At 46.9% G+C, this 17,792-nt stretch overlaps 1 protein-coding gene across 1 annotated transcript in view; it reads right to left on the reverse strand.

Moving 5' to 3' along the window:
• Positions 1 to 15,164, reverse strand: part of DPYD (dihydropyrimidine dehydrogenase) — a 2,051,548-nt gene extending 2,036,384 nt beyond the window's left edge. Inside the window, exon 1 of the mRNA XM_077452870.1 lies at positions 14,966 to 15,164. Coding sequence (XP_077308996.1) covers positions 14,966 to 15,004 — 39 coding nt within the window. The 5' untranslated portion in view covers positions 15,005 to 15,164. The remainder of the gene's footprint in view (positions 1 to 14,965) is intronic.
• Positions 15,165 to 17,792: the final 2,628 nt, after the last annotated feature.

Consider the following 17,792-nt stretch of genomic DNA (forward strand, 5'->3'; position numbering starts at 1 on the left):
ACGCTTGACCATGCATGCTCAAGCTGCACTGGATGCCACCTTGTCCAGGGTGGAATTAACCCATCTTGGGGGGTGGAATGCTACCACTAGTCAACTCTCTTACACAGCTGAACAATCGGTGAGATTTTTGTCTATAAAATCAGGAGGTTTCTGACCCCTCCCAAATCTCTACAAAGACTCTGGGTCCAGGAGCCAAACTTGGTTTACATAGCCCTGAGGAAACTGAAAATCCAGTTTTCTCCATATAACAAACACTCTGGAGCCCCTCAACCTGTCTGGATAAAAACTATGGGTGATGCAAAACCCTTTTTATTCGGTGACAGAGAAATGTGCTGCCACAATATTCTACATACACATGTTCTAAAATTAATCTAAAATTAATCCCCAGGTTGCGACAATGATGTTAGATTACCTAGAAGGCATTTTGCCCTACAGGAATCAAATGTTCATGCATGTGATTGCAATGTCATTTGATTTTGAGAATCGCAGACCTGTGAAAAAGTTGCTGTTCTAATTTATGCCCTCATCAACCAGACTTACTCTTATCTTAATATTATGCTAACAGTTTATGCAAACTGCTTTTTGTCTCTGCATGTGTCGCAATATAGTGTAGAATAAAGCTCTCTTAAACGAATATGCATACATTCACTTTGACCTTTACCATTTTGTGAGGTTACATAAAAGTTGCACTAATGTGATATCATTTTAATCAGTAGATTTTGTTGATTATATTTTGCTGTAAATATACGGGGGGTGCTGCTCAAATGAAGTAAAAGTTGCATTTGGAAAATTTACAGGAAAAGGAATTTTACTCTTTATTCCCATTGAAAACCAAGGAAATAAAAAAAATACGTATGTATACAAATTTTGCTGCCAACTTAGAATACAATTTTTTCCTGGGGGAAAATATAAAAATGTATGTATTACGTTAAGGAAGACTACAAACGCATAAAAGGTGAAATTTGTGGAACTAAGACATTGCTGAAATGAAAGCAAAATGCTCTGGGACTCAAGGGAATTTAAGCTGGCCATAGATGGATTATGATACATAGTACCCCTACTCATTCACCAAAAAAAGTCAAATGGAAATAGAAAAACCACACACAGTTTTTGACAAATGCTTTATTAAAACATTTTTGGAAAGTTCCCCAATCTACAACCATCGTCAATGGTGCTTAAGTAAACAGAGGTGGGGTTCACCCAATTACATCACTGACCATATATGGGCATATCTATATGGTCAATGATGTCCCTTTTTACTTCAGCAGGTATGGAGCGGAGTGTCATTCAGTGCTGGCTCACATTCATTATGTCTGAGGTGGACCTACATAAGTGGGCAATGTGATTGATGATGAAAGCACACTGGGGGACTTTTTATATTTTGTTATAAGCACACAACATTGTTTATACCACAGATTTATTTATTGTTTGTGAATGAGTAGGGGTACTATTGTTAAAGGGGGTTTCCAGATTTCTATAAGCCTCCCTCCCCCAGCACTCTCATAACCATCTTCATAAACATGGGGACAAGGTGGTTTTGACTTAGAAAGCTAGTCGTGTGAAGTGCGTCACCTTTTTCTGCCTTTTTTGTCATATGCTCATGTATTTGTTTTTATGATCTCCTGAAATAAATTGCATTGTATTGGATTGGGAGTGCAGCCATTCCTTTTTCCCACTTCATACGGGGACAAGATGCTCTGAGGTCATGTGGCCTTGTAAAGTTTTCCTGGCCTTCTAGGCTGCATGCTCAGATAAGGGTCTGGTATGAACCCACAGCATTTTTTTCTGTTTTGTTTTTTTGGAACTGGGTCTGGAATGCATGAAGGTAAAATAAAACAGCCTTTAGAACCACTTTAAAGTTTTATATAAATTAAAAAGTAGATCGTTGGAAGCATTATTAACCACTTTCAGACCGGACCATTTTGCTGGTAAATGACCAGAGGTCTTTTTACACTTTGGCACTGCGCTGCTTTAACTGGTAATTGCGCGGTCATGCAATGTTGTACCCAAACAAAATTTGCGTCCTTTTCTTCCCACAAATAGAGCTTTCTTTTGATGGTATTTGATTGCCTCTGCGATTTTTATTTTTTGCGATATAAACGTAAAAAGACCGCAAATTTTGAAAAAAAATGATATTTTCTACTTTTTGTTATTAGAAAAATCCAATAAACTCAATTTTAGTCATACATTTAGGCCAAAATGTATTCAGCCACATGTCTTTGGTAAAAAAAAAGTCAATAATTGTATATTTATTGGTTTGCGCAAAAGTTGTCACATCTACAAACTAAGGTACGTTTTCTGGAATTTACGCAGCTTTTAGTTTACGACTGCCTATCTCATTTCTTGAGGTGCTAAAATGACAGGGCAGTACAAAACCCCCCCAAATGACCCCATTTTGGAAAGTAGACCCCCTAAGGAAATTGATAAGAGGCATGTTGAGCCCATTGAATATTTTATTTTTTTGCCTCAAGCTATTGAATAATGACAAAAAAAAAATTTTTTTTTTTTTTTTACACAAAGTTGTCACTAAATGATATATTGCTCACACATGCTATGGGCGTATGTGAAATGACACCCCAAAATAAATTCTGCTGCTTCTCCTGAGTACGGGGATACCACATATGTGGGACTTTTTGGGAGCCTAGCCGCGTACAGGGCCCCGAAAACCAAGCACCGCCTTCAGGCTTTCTAAGGGCGTAAATTTTTGATTTCACGCCTCACTACCTATTACAGTTTTGAAGGCCATAAAATGCCAAGATGGCACAAAACCCCCACAAATGACCCCATTTTAGAAAGTAGACACCCCAAGCTATTTGCTGAGAGGCATGTTGAGTCCATGGAATATTTTATATTTTGCCACAAGTTGCGGGAAAATTACAAACTTTTTTTTTTTTTTTTTTTTTTTCACAAAGTTGTCACTAAATGATATATTGCTCATGCATGCCATGGGCATATGTGAAATGACACCCCAAAATAAATTCTGCTGCTTCTCCTGAGTACGGGGATACCACATATGTGGGACTTTTTGGGAGCCTAGCCGCGTACGGGGCCCCGAAAACCAAGCACCGCCTTCAGGCTTTCTAAGGGCGTAATTTTTTGAGTTCACTTCTCACTACCTATTACAGTTTTGAAGGCCATAAAATGCCAAGATGGCACAAAACCCCCACAAATGACCCCATTTTAGAAAGTAGACACCCCAAGCTATTTGCTGAGAGGCATGTTGAGTCCATGGAATATTTTATATTTTGCCACAAGTTGCGGGAAAATTACAAACTTTTTTTTTTTTTCACAAAGTTGTCACTAAATGATATATTGCTCACGCATGCCATGGGCATATGTGAAATGACACCCCAAAATAAATTCTGCTGCTTCTCCTGAGTACGGGGATACCACATATGTGGGACTTTTTGGGAGCCTAGCCGCGTACGGGGCCCCAAAAACCAAGCACCGCCTTCAGGCTTTCTAAGGGCGTTACAGTTTTGAAGGCCATAAAATGCCAAGATGGCACAAACCCCCCCCCCCCAAATGACCCCATTTTAGAAAGTAGACACCCCTAAATTTAGGGGTACACTAGTGAGACTAGGTAATAAATGGCGGGTGCCCTGAAACTATAAAAAAATAACTAACCAACCAGCGTCACCTGTAACAGTTATATGGTGATCACTGGTGAAAGGGTTAACTAGGGGGCAATCAGGGGGCTTTATGCGGTAGTATATGGGGGTCCCTGGCGCTATAAAAAGCTGCGGCGAACCTAAATACCTACCTGCCTAACTAGCGTCACCTGTGACACTAATACAGCGATCAGAAAAACGATCGCTTATTAGGCTGGGTTCACACTGGAGCGATGCGGGAACGCCACGAATGCGCGGCGGGTTCCCGCATCGCATGCCTCCCGGCGGCAGTTCACACTGCCCTATGCGAACTGCTGGGAGTGTCAGTGAAATGTTAATGACACCCCCAGATCAGTTCGCATATCGCAGTGCGATCTGCAAACTTGGATCGCATGGTGTGAACACCCATGCGATCCGATTCTGCTGCGGACCAAAAAAAGGGTCCCGTGCGAGTTTGCGGCGGGTGCGACACGAATTCAGCCATACTATCTGTATAGCTGAACTCGAATCGCACAGAGATCGGATGTGATTTGCACTGCAGTGCGGTGCGAATCACATCCGTTCTCATAAACCGCTGCAATGTGAACCCAGCCTTAGTGACACTGGCGACGGGGGGTGATCACGGGGTTAAACCTTTATTGGGGGGGTTAGGGGGGTACCTTAGAACTAAAGGGGGCTAACCCTAACTGCCCTAACAGTTATTAGTCACAAATGACACCTGCCGGGTGATCAGGGGGTTAAACCTTTATTAGGTAATAAATGGCGGGTGCCCTGAAACTATAAAAAAATAACTAACCAACCAGCGTCACCTGTAACAGTTATATGGTGATCACTGGTGAAAGGGTTAACTAGGGGGCAATCAGGGGGCTTTATGCGGTAGTATATGGGGGTCCCTAGCGCTATAAAAAGCTGCGGCGAACCTAAATACCTACCTGCCTAACTAGCGTCACCTGTGACACTAATACGGCGATCAGAAAAATGATCGCTTATTAGGCTGGGTTCACACTGGAGCGATGCGGAAACGCCGCGAATCCGCGGCGGGTTCCCGCATCGCATGCCTCCCGGCGGCAGTTCACACTGCCCTATGCGAACTGCTGGGAGTGTCAGTGAAATGTTACTGACACCCCCAGATCAGTTCGCATATCGCAGTGCGATCTGCAAACTCGGATCGCATGGTGTGAACACCCATGCGATCCGATTCTGCTGCGGGCCAAAAAAAGGGTCCCGTGCGAATTTGCGGCGGGTGCGGCGGGTGCGGCGGGTGCGGCGAATGGCTGAACTCGAATCGCACAGAGATCGGATGTGATTTGCACTGCAGTGCGGTGCGAATCACATTCGTTCTCATAAACCGCTGCAATGTGAACCCAGCCTTAGTGACACTGGCGACGGGGGGTGATCACGGGGTTAAACCTTTATTGGGGGGGTTAGGGGGGTACATTAGAACTAAAGGGGGCTAACCCTAACTGCCCTAACAGTTATTACAGTCACAAATGACACCAATGCAAAAAAAAAAAAAAAAAAAAAAAAATGACATTGGTGTCACTGTGACTGGGGGGGCAGGGGTAATTGGGGGGGTGATCGGGGGGTAAAGGGGGGGTGTGAGTGTGCCTGGCATGTTCTACTGTGTGTGGGATGTGTTGGTGCAACTCACTGATCCGCTCTCCTCCGTGTCGGAACGAAAAATACCGACACGGAGGAGAGAATACATCACTTCCTCTCCTGTGTTTACATTACAGGAGAGGAAGTGATGTCACCGGGGATTTCCATTCGTCGGGAGCGATCGCGAGGGGGTGGCCATGAATGAATGGCCGTCCCCTCGTCCGGGATCGCTCCCGAACGAAAACCGACCGCCGCAGGCACCGGGCGGGGGCCCGATCGGGCCCCCGACCCGCGGGAGGCAAATCACGTACATGTACGTGCTTATGCCTGCCCGTGCCATTCTGCCGACGTACATCGGCGTGAGGCGGTCGGCAAGTGGTTAAATGTTTTTTCTCAGCCATCTAATTGCCCCTTTTTTTGCAGAGGTTGGTCTGTTAACCACTTATCAACCAGCTGCCTTCATTGTACTGTGGCAGGTTGGCTCTATTGCAGGAATCGGCGTAGGTGTAAGTTCCTTTGTGTAATAGATACAGCGGGTGCACGCAAGCCCGCAGCGTGTCACCGGGGCCAATGCTCGTGGCCAGCGGCCGCGATCGCTCCACAGAGAGCCAGAATGGGGATCCGTCAATGTAGACAAACAGATCCCTGTACCATCAGGGGAGTACAGAGTGTTTGTCTGTTCCTAGTGATTAGGAACAGTAATCTCTCTGTACTCCCAGTCAGTCCACACCCCCCCCCCCCCCCAGTTAGAAACACCTCCCAGGAACACATTTATCCCCTTGATCACCACTAGTGTTAACCCCTTCTCTGCCAATGTCATTTATCACACTGTATAAATGTCTCTGTTCCCCAAAAAAGTGTCAAAAGTGTCCGATCTGTCCTCCACAATGTCGCAGTCCCGCTAAAAATCACTGATCACCTCGATTACTAGTATATAAAAAAATAATAATAATAAAAATTCCATAAATCTATCCCCTATTTTGTAGATGCTATAACTTTTGCGCAAACTAATTAATATATGCTTATTGCAATTTCTGTTTACCAAAAATATGTAGAAGAATACATAGTGGCCTAAACTGATGAAGAAATTAGTTTTTTTATATTATTTTTTTTGGGGGGGGGGGGGGTATTTATTATAGCAAAATATTTTTTTTGAATTAAAAATTGTCGGTTTTCTTTCGTGTAAAAAATAAAAACCGCAGGGGTAAGCAAATGCCACCAAAAGAAAGCTCTATTTGTGGGGAAAAAGGACATTTGGTAGGGTACACGACAGCCCAATTGTCAGTTAAAACGATGCAGTGCTGTATCGCATTAAAATGCTCTGGCCATTAAGGGGGTAAATCCTTCTGGGGCTAAAGTGGTTAAAGGAAGTTGAAAAATAGCACTACTTACTGGCCAGTTCAGTGGTTGAAAATAAAAGGAAAAAAAAATACTAATAAAGTGAAATAATACAGCCATCACATCAAAGAAGTGGTAAGTTGCAATATATTATTTTTTGCTTTTGTGTTCAGTGACTACTTTAAAGTCACTGAGCTGATTATCTGTGTGTTTGCACACATGCTACCACTGCTTGAAGTGGCCAAACTCGGGACAGTCAGCCAAATACAGCGTCAAGAAGGAGAAAATTTCTGTGCCTTACTAGACATAGACAATTTTCGTCTAGGACTGCTCTTCCATTCATGTATGCATGTAATAGATCAGATGTATGGACACATTCATGCATCTGTGGTTTCTATCAGCCTGCCGGCTGTACATAAACCATCGTAACTCCCTGGCACAGAAATATATTTCTTCCTGATGCTTTGCAGGAAGGCCTTCAATAAACATATATTTATGGCTATATACATTATTTGTAATCTGTCCAACCAGTCTGCTGATTTGCACATTCAGTGGACAATGAGACAGCATCATCACCTCCACCAAGTGAGAAGAGAATTAACTCAAAAGCTGCACAAGTAGAGTGAGCTCCAATTCTGCCAGGCTTTGGCAAGTAGAGCAGTAGCAGGGCTGCCTCAAGACATTGTGCTGCCTGGGTCCAAGAATGGAATGCTGCCTGCCCCCCCCCCCCCCCCATCAAAAAAATAAAATAAATAAATTGCCCCCACCAAAAGCCCCCCTACCCATTATCATAATAAATTAAAATGATCAGGAAGTCAGATTTAAATGCAACAGCACCTTGTCTATATGATGGGGCACTGTGATGGCTCTGATGGGGCACTGATGACACGCAGGATATTGCCAGCTCACGCTGCTGTGACGCTTCTCTCTCCTCTCACCGAAACAGCGTGAGCTGAACCGACAATGATGCTGGTTTGATGACAAGTGATTGCTGTGCCATTGGATGGAGGGATCAAGTTGTAAAGGGCCTCTGTCATTGGTCCTTTACCCTGATCCATGATGCGCTGTGTCCTTGGGGCCCAGCGCATCACGGACACTTCCGGGGCAGGACACTGGTCGGTCAGTAAGTGGGAGGGACTTGCCTTGAGCTGAGTAAACATACATAGAGCAACCAATTAAGTCAGTCTGCCACGCAAATTACCTAGATTTACTATGAACATAGAACTCACCAGTTGACAAAATGCCTCTTATTCCCTCTTGCAGCACTGGTGGCGTCTGTGATGAGTGGGTACTTGTGCTGTGCTGTGCTATGCTATACTGTCATGTGATGTTCTCCGGGCTTTCCAGCTGGGAAACCTGCTCTACTCCCTAACCCATGCGCCGCTCTGGCTCCGCTGCATAAACCATCCCACCCCACGCCGCTCCAAAGCAATGCCGCTAATCCCGCTCCCCAACAGCAATGTACACAGGGGCAGGAGGAGAGGAGGTGACACAGACACTGTATGCTGGTTTGGAGGCTGTAGGCAGAGACTGTACCATGGCGGTGGTGTATTTTAATGCTGGCTGCTTGTTGTACCCGCCGGCCACAACACTGAGGCCGAGAGGTGATGCCATTACCGGACGGCAATTAGTGATACTTCTCTTCTTCACACACACACACACACACACACACACACACACACACACACACACTGTGGTGTCACTAGGGTAGGTGTCACCCAGTGTGGATGAAACACACCACCAACTATATTCACCCCTCAGTACAGACCTATATAAATTAGTGCAGCGCTTAAAGGCACCTATCACAATAGGTGAAAGAAAATGTGTATATCTGAAAAACAAACTAGTGAATCACCGGCCAGATGGCATTTTCCTCTTGGGATTCCTTACGGTATCCAGATGGGGAAGATAAATAGATGAATAGAGCCTCCGTGTCACAAACTGCTGCAGAACTTGGTGCCAGAAGTCTCGTAAAGATTCACCATAAAAGGGACAAAACATAAAAAATGCCTTGCATGGTGAAATACAACCAAATGATGGTTTATTGAAAAAACAAATGGCCAGCAGTTGTTTGCTCTCCACATTGCAATTATTTTTGTTTTTATGTATCACGTGATTTTTTATTTTTTTAAGTTCTGTCTATCAGAACCATCATTGGTTGTATTTCACCATGTGAGGAGTTTTTTGTTTTGTCCCTTTTATGGTGAACCTTTACAAGACTTCTGGCACCAAGTTCTGCAGCAGTTTGTGGCACAGAGGCTCTATTCATGTTCCCCATCTGGATACCGTAAGGAATCTCAAGAGGAAAATACCATCTGGCCGGTGTACTGGGTCGAGTGGCTGGAACCCCCCCATAAGCTCCTAAGACACCCTATTATATGGTGGATGTGTATAGTAGTATAATCTACTTTCAAGAAGCTTTGAAGTTTGAGAACGTGACAAGATACTTAGCCTTGATTGCCATCTGAGGACTTTAACAAAGCTCTAGATGCACCAGAGTGATTCATTTTGGGACTGCTCTTAAATATTTTGTGGACTCATTCATTCACTCGTTTGTTTTTCAGATATACACATTTTTTTCACCTATTGTGATAGGTGCCTTTAAGCGCTGCACTAATTTATATATGTTAATGTGAACTTGGTTTGTTTGTGTGCTAGCAGCTGGGCTGTGTTCCTCACAGAAATTTTGTAGTTTCACTACTTTTTGTCACTTTTTGTTTTACTTTTGAAACAGTGCAGTGTTTTTCCCCTTTTTTTTTCCTCAGTACAGACCTTCTCTTAGTTCAGACTTCCCTCCACTAAGTATAGACCCCCCTCCATAAATACAGACCCCTCCCATCAGTACAGACCCCCTCAGGATAAATGCCCCCCTCTGTTTGTAAAGAGCCCCTCAGGATAAACCTATCTCTGGATATAACCCCCATTAGTACAGACCCACCTCAGGATAAATCCCCCTTCCTCCATTAGTACAGACCCCCCAGGACAAACCACCTTCTCCTCCATTATTGCAGACCCCCTCAGGAACCCCCCCATCAGTACAGACCCCCTCAGGATGAATCCTCCCCCTCCATTAGTACAGACTCCCTCAGGATAACCCCCCCATCAGTAAAGACCCCCTCAGAATAACTCCTTCCCCTCCATTTCTAAAGTCCCTGCTCAGGAAAAAAAACCCCATTAGTACAGCCCCCCTCAGGATAAATCCCCCCTACTCCATTAGTGTAGACCCCCCTCGGGACAATCCACCCCCTCCTCCATTAGTGCAGACCCCCCCCCTTCAGGACAAACCACCCACTCCTCCATTAGTACAGACCCCACAGGACAAACTACCCTCTCCTCAATTAGTACAGACCCCCCTCAGGACAAACATCCCCCCTTTTACATTAGTACAGATCCCCCTCCCTCAGGACAAACCATCCCTCTCTTCCATTAGTACAGACCCCCCTCAGGATAACCCCCCCATCAGTACAGACCACCCCTCAGGATACCACCAATCAATACAGACCCTCAGGATAAATTCCCCCTCTGTATCAGTACAGACCCCCTCAGGATAAATCCCCCCCATCAGTACAGACCCCCCAAGGATAAATCCCCCCCCCATCAGTACAGACCCCCTCAGGATAAATCCCCCCCATCAGTACAGACCCCCTCTCCCCTCCCCTCATGCACCTGGGTTTAAGGATTCAGTGTGCAGCCGCCTAGAAAGTTGCTTGCTCAGACTGTCACTTTCCAGGTGGTGCGCTTGTGACAGGTCAGGAGGCAGCTGCAGCAGCAGTGAGAGTGAGGTGTCTCTCTCAGGTCTAGCGCGGCGCTGGCACATTCCAGCTGAAGAGCCCTGCTTCCAGGACCCCCCGCCATGCTCGGATGGTGTCTCCCCCCCCCCCCAGCAATGCCACAACAGTGGCTGCACACATACACTGTATTTTTCAGCAGCTGGCAGCGGGATATATAGAGTTAGCGGCAGGGCTGCTGCCGCCTGGGACCCAAGGCCCCATCCATGGTAGGGTCGGCCCTGAGCAGTCTATTTATTTCACTTGCACTAGCTACATCAGTTTTCTACATATTAAAAAAAAAAGAAAAAAAAAGTAAGGAAGGACAAACTTTGCCTATAGCAGCCACTTAAAGGTTTTGGTAACTGACTGTGCTATGTGCACAAAAATGTCTGCATTATGAGAAAACAATACTGGTATAGTGATAGATTTAATGAAGACTGCAACTACTGTTTGCAGACCTCATTCAGTATAAGTTCTGCAGGTTCACCTATGCAGGGATCATCTCCTGTTTTTACATCTGTTCTTTCTGGTTACAGATGTACTGATTTATCTGAAACCTGTATTACTACCCCACTGAACATTAGCTCTCTTTCAGTACAGGCCCATTCACACTGGAGTGTGGTGCCGAAAATCTGCCTTTCCTGCACTGTGTTCAAAACACACTGAGTGCGCGATGTGCTGTGGGTGTCAAAGTATTCCTAACGACAACCCAAACATAGATCTCAGTGAGCTTTCCTACATTGGATTGCATGGTACAGCAGTATTATGCGCTCCGGTTGCAGTGCGTTTTTAATGTAGTGCATGCACTACTTTTGGCGTGATCCAGTGCAATTTAAGCTCATTCAAATGGATGGGTCCAGCCACTTTGAAAGCAGATGGCATGTATAGTTTTTTTTTTTTTTTGGGCCTGTCTGTGTGCGTGCATGTAAACAGTCATAAAAATGATAGGGGACACTATGATGAAGGTACTACAGTTGCTATGTATAGAACACAATCTATGAACAGAGGGGGCAGACCTTTCAATCATGCGCCTGTCCTCCAGTCATAGATTGTTTTCCATTCATAGAAGCTGTAGCATAGCTTCTATGAATAGTGGAGCTGGACAGGGATAGTTTGGTACACTTGAGGAGATCCTGTGACAGCCCACCCAGTTTTATTGACCCCCAACTGTATGATTGGGGGGGGCGGCATGGAGAAGGATTTCAGCTAACAGAAGTACACATTCAACTGACTGCAAGTTATTTACCTTGTGCTGATTTGTGTGCATTTGCATAGGCTTTATGTATTTATTTATCAGCAGAAGGGAAGTCACCCATGCTGCTGCTGGAACAGACACAAACACACAGTGATCACATTGTTCTGTAATGAAAGTAGTTAGATTGAGCCAGCTATTCCCCAACTAACCAGTTAAAGTAAAATTAAACCTGGAATTTTACATTAACCTGGATATATGGCACACCGGTGCACTGCTGTCTAGCCTCTCTGACTGACAACAGCGATCCACTCAGTGATTTACCTCTACTAGTCCAAAATGTTACTCATACTGGTTAGGGATGAGCTTCAAGTTCGAGTCGAACTCATGTTCGACTCGATCATTGCCTGTTCGCTGAACAGCGAACAATTTGGGGTGTTTGTGGCAAATTCGAAAAAGCCGCGAAACACCATGTAAAAGTCTATGGGAGAAATCTAAAGTGCTAATTTTAAAGGCTTATATGCAAGTTATTGTCATAAAAAGTGTTTGGGGACATGGGACCTGCCCCAGGGGACATGTATCAATGCAAAAAAAAAGTTTTAAAATTTACGTTACATCAGAGGGGGGCGGGGTCACCCGAACCTCACTGGGGAAGCCCGGCTTTCCCCTTGCGTCAGAGGGGGGTGGGGTCAGGTGATGGGGGGCCCCGTCCTCCTCAGCTAAGACGTGTCAGGCTGCCGGGATTCCCGCAGTGTCTCTGATGGAGACAGGATGGATGCGCTGCGCTGGACCATCAGGAGAGATCACCCATCGCTGTACCCCTGGAGAAGAGATCAGATCACCCATCGCTGGATAGCAAGAGTGGATTACCACCGCTGGAATCTTTTTTTTATTTTATTTTTTATTTTTAATAAAGGACTTTTCCCAATGGTGTCTGTGTGTGTTTTTAATTTTTTTTTTACACTTTCTTTGTGAAATGGTGGGGGTACTTTTGTACCCCCCTACCATTTCAAACGGGGAATGGAATCTGGGGGTCCCCTTGTTAAAGGGGGCTTCCATATTTTGATAAGCCCCCTGTCCGCAGACCCCCTCAACCACCGGCCAGGGTTGTGGGGATGTGGCCCTTGTCCCCATAAACATGGGGACATGGTGGTTTGAGGGGTCCCAGACCCCAAAAGCATCCTCCCAATGTTGAGGGCATGTGGCCTGGTACGGTTCAGGGAGTGCTCTCTCATCCCCCCCTCTTTTCCTGCGGCCTGCCAGGTTGCATGCTCGGGTAAAGGGTCTGGTATGGATTTTTGGGGGGAACTCCACGCCATTTTTTTTTAAATTTGCCGTGGAGTTCCCCTTAAAATCCATACCAGACCTTTAAGCGTCTGGTATGGATATTTGGGGGGAACCCCACGTCATTTTTTTTTATTTGATGAGGGGTTCCCCTTAATATCCATACCAGAACTGAAGGGCCTGGTAATTGAATTTGGGGGAACCCCACTTTTTTTTATCAATGACTTTCAGTGCCTGTTCTCTGTATTACGGGGAGCCGACAATTCATTATAGCCGCGAGTGCTTTTAAATGACTTTTTTTCCTGCAGAAATGACACTTTGTGCAGAGACAGTTCTAAGCACGGTAAACATGCGCCCCTTTACAGGCATATTATACACACCCCCAGGTACAAAATTTAAAGGAATAATACATTTTTCTTGTTTCACTTTAAGCATTATTAAAATCACTGCTCCTGAAAAAACGTCAGTTTTTAAAACTTTTTTTGCATTGATACATGTCCCCTGGGGCAGGACCCAGGTCCTCAAACACTTTTTAGGACAATAACTTGCATATAAGCCTTTAAAATTAGCACTTTTGATTTTGAACGTTTGAGTCCCATAGATTTTAATAGGGTTCTAAAGTTCACATGAAGTTTAGGTCTGTTCGCAGGTTCTGGTGCGAACCGAACTGGGGGGGTGTTCGGCTCATCCTTAATACTGCCTAAACCTACAAAGCAAGCCTTCTAGACTTGAGTAAGGCCATACTGCAACACTAGAGATACCGGCACTAATAATTTCTCTTTGGTATAAATAAAATCTGCTAAATCTGAACGAAGACCCCATTTAAGCCTATAGGGACTCACTGTGCAGGCATCATAGGTACATGAAAGGTGGGCAAACAACAAAGGAGATTTCTGTAACCACTTACAGTGGCGCTCCCTATCACTTTTGGCTTTGTTTGCTGCAGTGAAGTGAGCTGGAAGTTTGCCCCTCCTCCCCCCCACACTTCACAGGTTCCAGAAGACTGGGGCCCATTCACAAAGCGCAGTGCATTTAAAATGAGGAGAAGGTTTAAAACACAATTAAGATATTTGAAAGCATAATTCATAAATTACCATTAAAATTATATGTATCCCCATAAAGAGTGTGTGTGTGTGTTATTAATATTATTAGTTACAACGGGTAGGGTTGCCACCTTTTCTTCAAGTCAAACCCAAGCACTTTAGCGATGCACAGTCATTTTTTGTTGTTGTGTAAACTATACATATATTTTGCTATTAAATAACATTTCTAATCGTATGAAGTTAATAACAAGAGTCCCCCTTTACATCAGAGTTCCCCTTTTACATCTGAACTCACAGAATTCCCTTTCACTGTAGGGGGGGGGGGGGGGGACTCTGCAGACTCTGTTGTAAGGGAGAACTCTGGGGACTCTAACATAAAGGATGCTCTGGGAACCCTGATAACTCTGATGTACAGAGAGGACTCTGATGTAAGGGGGGACACTGTGGCCTCTGGTGTAAAGGAAAACTCTGATGTAAGGGGTGCTCTGAGAACCCTGAATTACCTTAGTGTACTCACTCAGAGGCAGGAGAGAAGGGGGGACTTCAGTCACAGACAGGGGTGGACGGTGAGCTCACTCACCCCTTGGCAGTCAGCACCTCTCACCTCGATGTATCTGAGGCTGCTGGACTTCAAATATACAGCCCACACTTTCCTTTTCTGAGGCACAGCCCCAGGGATTGGAGTGTGGGCAGACACAGAGGGGTAGGGGTGGGAAGAAGAGGTGCAAATCGAGCTTTAAAAATGGGTTTTAAAAATGAATGGTATGGTTATCTGCATTGATTAGATAGGCTTGTATAACATAACACAAAAAGCATGGGCCAACACAGATTGCAGCAGCGCTGTACCACAGTGACCCACGTCCCTTGATTTTTAAATCTAAAGTTGTTTATGCATCCCCTTTGCTGCAGAGAGACTTTGATGCACAGCCTCCTGAACTGTTTACACGGATTGAAAAATCAAGTTTCACACCTGCCAATTTAACACACAAACCACTAAGCAGCAGGGATCCAAGTTACTGTAATATGCACTTAGCAAGAGCTGCAGAAGCATGGTCTCCAATATCAGAATCTATTATATATGCACAAACATCTGTTAGACAAGAAAAACATGAAAACCATTTTCAATACCTCAATATCCAGTGGGTCCTTGCTCAGCATGCAAGCCATGTTGCTACAATTCTGCTCTTGTCTTTTGCAACAGCTTTGAGAATGAAACTATGAAAAGATTTTTACGCTATTATTTTAATGTCGGCAAATTCAGCACTAGATCGTATTAAAATCTGAAACAAGTTCAACTTGAAGCTGCCAAGCTGTTAATGAGAAAAGCAAAGCTGGTGAGTAACACAAGGGGAGTATTAAAGAGTAGGCGTGCTCAGGGGAACATGTGACTTAGTTTACTGAAGACATGAACTTTGCACATATATCTCGCTGGTCAGATACAGCTGTTATTGTGTATTCTCTTGGGTTGGGAGGCTCGTGGTAATTAAATTAAGCAGAATTATGCGGGGCATGATTTTTTGATTTGTCCCTGTGTTTGCTGAAATTCAAACACATAAAAAAGTACAAATAAACACATGAAAACATATAAAAAGCAGCACATCCACTGTGCTCATTGTTTATTGTGAGATTTTAAAGCAGTAGTAAAGTCTTTACAAAAAAAAAAAATGTCCCCCTGCACGTTAATGTCATAATGTGCTAATATGCAGTGCACATTATGACAGACTTACCTGTAAAGAGAGTCCTGCAGCCATACCCCCCCCCCCCCGAAGGGGAGGGGGTCGGCGTAAGGACGGCATGACAGGTGCAGGACAGCCCTGTTGCCACTTTAATTAGCTGCCCAGGGGGAGGCCGCTTTAAGGCGAGGGGTCAGGCGGAGGTAAGGGGCGGAGCTACGGCATGGTACGTGATAGCGGCGTACCATGCTTTCACTCGGAGAGCGGAGGAGGAAGCGATTGCACGCACCCTCCCGCTCGGATCTGGGGGACAGCATGGCGGCAGGTACGGAGGCGTTCCTAGCTCAGCTGCGGGCGGCGGTACACGGCCAGGGCGCTGCGTGGCTCCGGGAGCAAATTGCGGCCATGGCAGCAGAGGGGGGGGGCACAGACACCAGGGGAACAGGGGCTACACCTCGGGCTCGGCGTTCCCGGCCGCCCGAGCGGTACAGCCCGGATGCCGGCCCGGGTGGGCCTCAACGTGCGCTGGCGGGCACTCCCAGGAGGGAGGTGGGCTCAGGGTCCGATGGGCAGCGCCAGGATCTTTCGGCTTCCACCCCGGGGACTTCTGAGCAGAGTGCAGTGCCACGGAGAGGTGTGCGGAGGAGGGGTCAGGACACGCCAGCGCGGGTGACGGACATGGCGCAGGGTTCGGCGCCCCCTGCGCGGCGCCGATGCACGGGGAGGCCGTCGGGCACCGGGGGAGAGGAAGACAGCGGCAGCCAGCCAGGACGGCGGGGTCAGGACCTGCAGCGGGTGGGGGCCCCTCCAGTTGCCGCGGCCCCCAGTCCCAGGCGCAGGGGTAGCGGAGACCGTGAGAGTCCGGAGGCCAGGGCGATCACTGCCGGGACGAGAGCAGGGAAGAGTCGGCGGGCCGGGAGGCGCAGGTCCCCTTCACCGAGGCGAGAGAGCGGGGCTGGTGGTCGGGAGCAGAGGGCATCTCGCGTGCAGCACCGCAGACCCTTGGCCATGGAAGCTGGTCCATCAGTGAGTCGCACGCCACGCCAGGAACCGCCGGCTGTCAGCGAAAGATCCGAGGGCGAGTTGTCGGAGTCGGATGACCATGGCGAGGACGGTCGGTCGTCGACGGTGGGTCCGCAGGAGGCGGCTGCGAGGTCCGGTCCTGGGCAGCCCGGTGAGTGTGTTTCTTCTTCTTTTTCTTCTTTGTTGCATGACTTGCTGGCACGGGGTAGTTGTCCGGGTTCCAGCGGGGTAGGGGGGAATGACGAGGCGGCAGTCAGCCCCCCGAAGGATAGGGCGCAGGAATCCAGGGTGGGGCGGGAAGGCCTGGGGGGTTTGTGGTTGGGCTTGAAGGAGCTGGTTCAGCGGTTTGAGCCTGGGGCTGTGGGGGGACCGGCACAGGCTTGGCCGCAGGTGCCTGGGCCGCTCGTGGCCCAGGCTGGGGGGGTGGCCGGGGTGCAGGCTTCTGCACCTACGGTTGAGGTGGGTACGGCTGCGGTGCCGTTGGCATCGCCGGCGGCCAGCTCGGCCAACGGGGGGGTAGTAAACCCGCGGAGAAGGGTGCGGACTCGGTGCGGTTGGCGGATGCGGCGAGGAGCGAAGTGTACGTATGCTTCGAGGGCCCGTTAGGTGCGCATCTTAAACCGGAGGTGAAAGAGAAAATATGGAAGGGTGAGTATGTCGAGCTTTTCACCCTGTTGCCGCTGGAGAAGTTCAACCTGGACAGGTTGAAGCCCGAGGAGCGGAAGAAGGAGGATGAGGAAAAACGGCGCTATAGGTTGATTCCGCATACCTTTGCTAATTGGCTTCAGGCATTTGCGATCCTGGCAAGCGTCGTGGGAGAGAAGACGTCGGAGCACTGTTCGGCGCTCTTTGTGTACTTGGAGTCCATCAGCGAGGCGCACAGGACATACGTATCAGGGAAGTAATTTGAATCAAACTCACCACCTACCTGCGCATAGACGCACACAAATTTGCCATGGATCGGCGCTCCGGCGCACGCACATTCGCAGCCCTACTGAGAGGCGTGCGCGAGTGCGCTCAAGCACACGCATAACGTGAACTCCCTGACCAGCCTATAAAAGGATCCTTAGCACACAGACAAGTTGCTGGTTTGTCTCAGCTCACCTGTGTTTCCCTGCTTCCTGTTCCTGTTTGCCGCTTCCTGTTCCTGTTTGACACTTCCTGCTTTGACCCGGATTGCCTGAAGACTTTGCTGATTCTCTCCTGACCTGACCCCTGGCTTGTTTAAACGGACTTCCTACTCTTAACCTTGCTGCGCA

Source organism: Lithobates pipiens, unplaced genomic scaffold (assembly GCF_037356315.1).
Source record: "Lithobates pipiens isolate NorthernLeopardFrog02 unplaced genomic scaffold, aLitPip1_a1.2 Scaffold_23, whole genome shotgun sequence".
Taxonomy (NCBI): domain Eukaryota; kingdom Metazoa; phylum Chordata; class Amphibia; order Anura; family Ranidae; genus Lithobates; species Lithobates pipiens.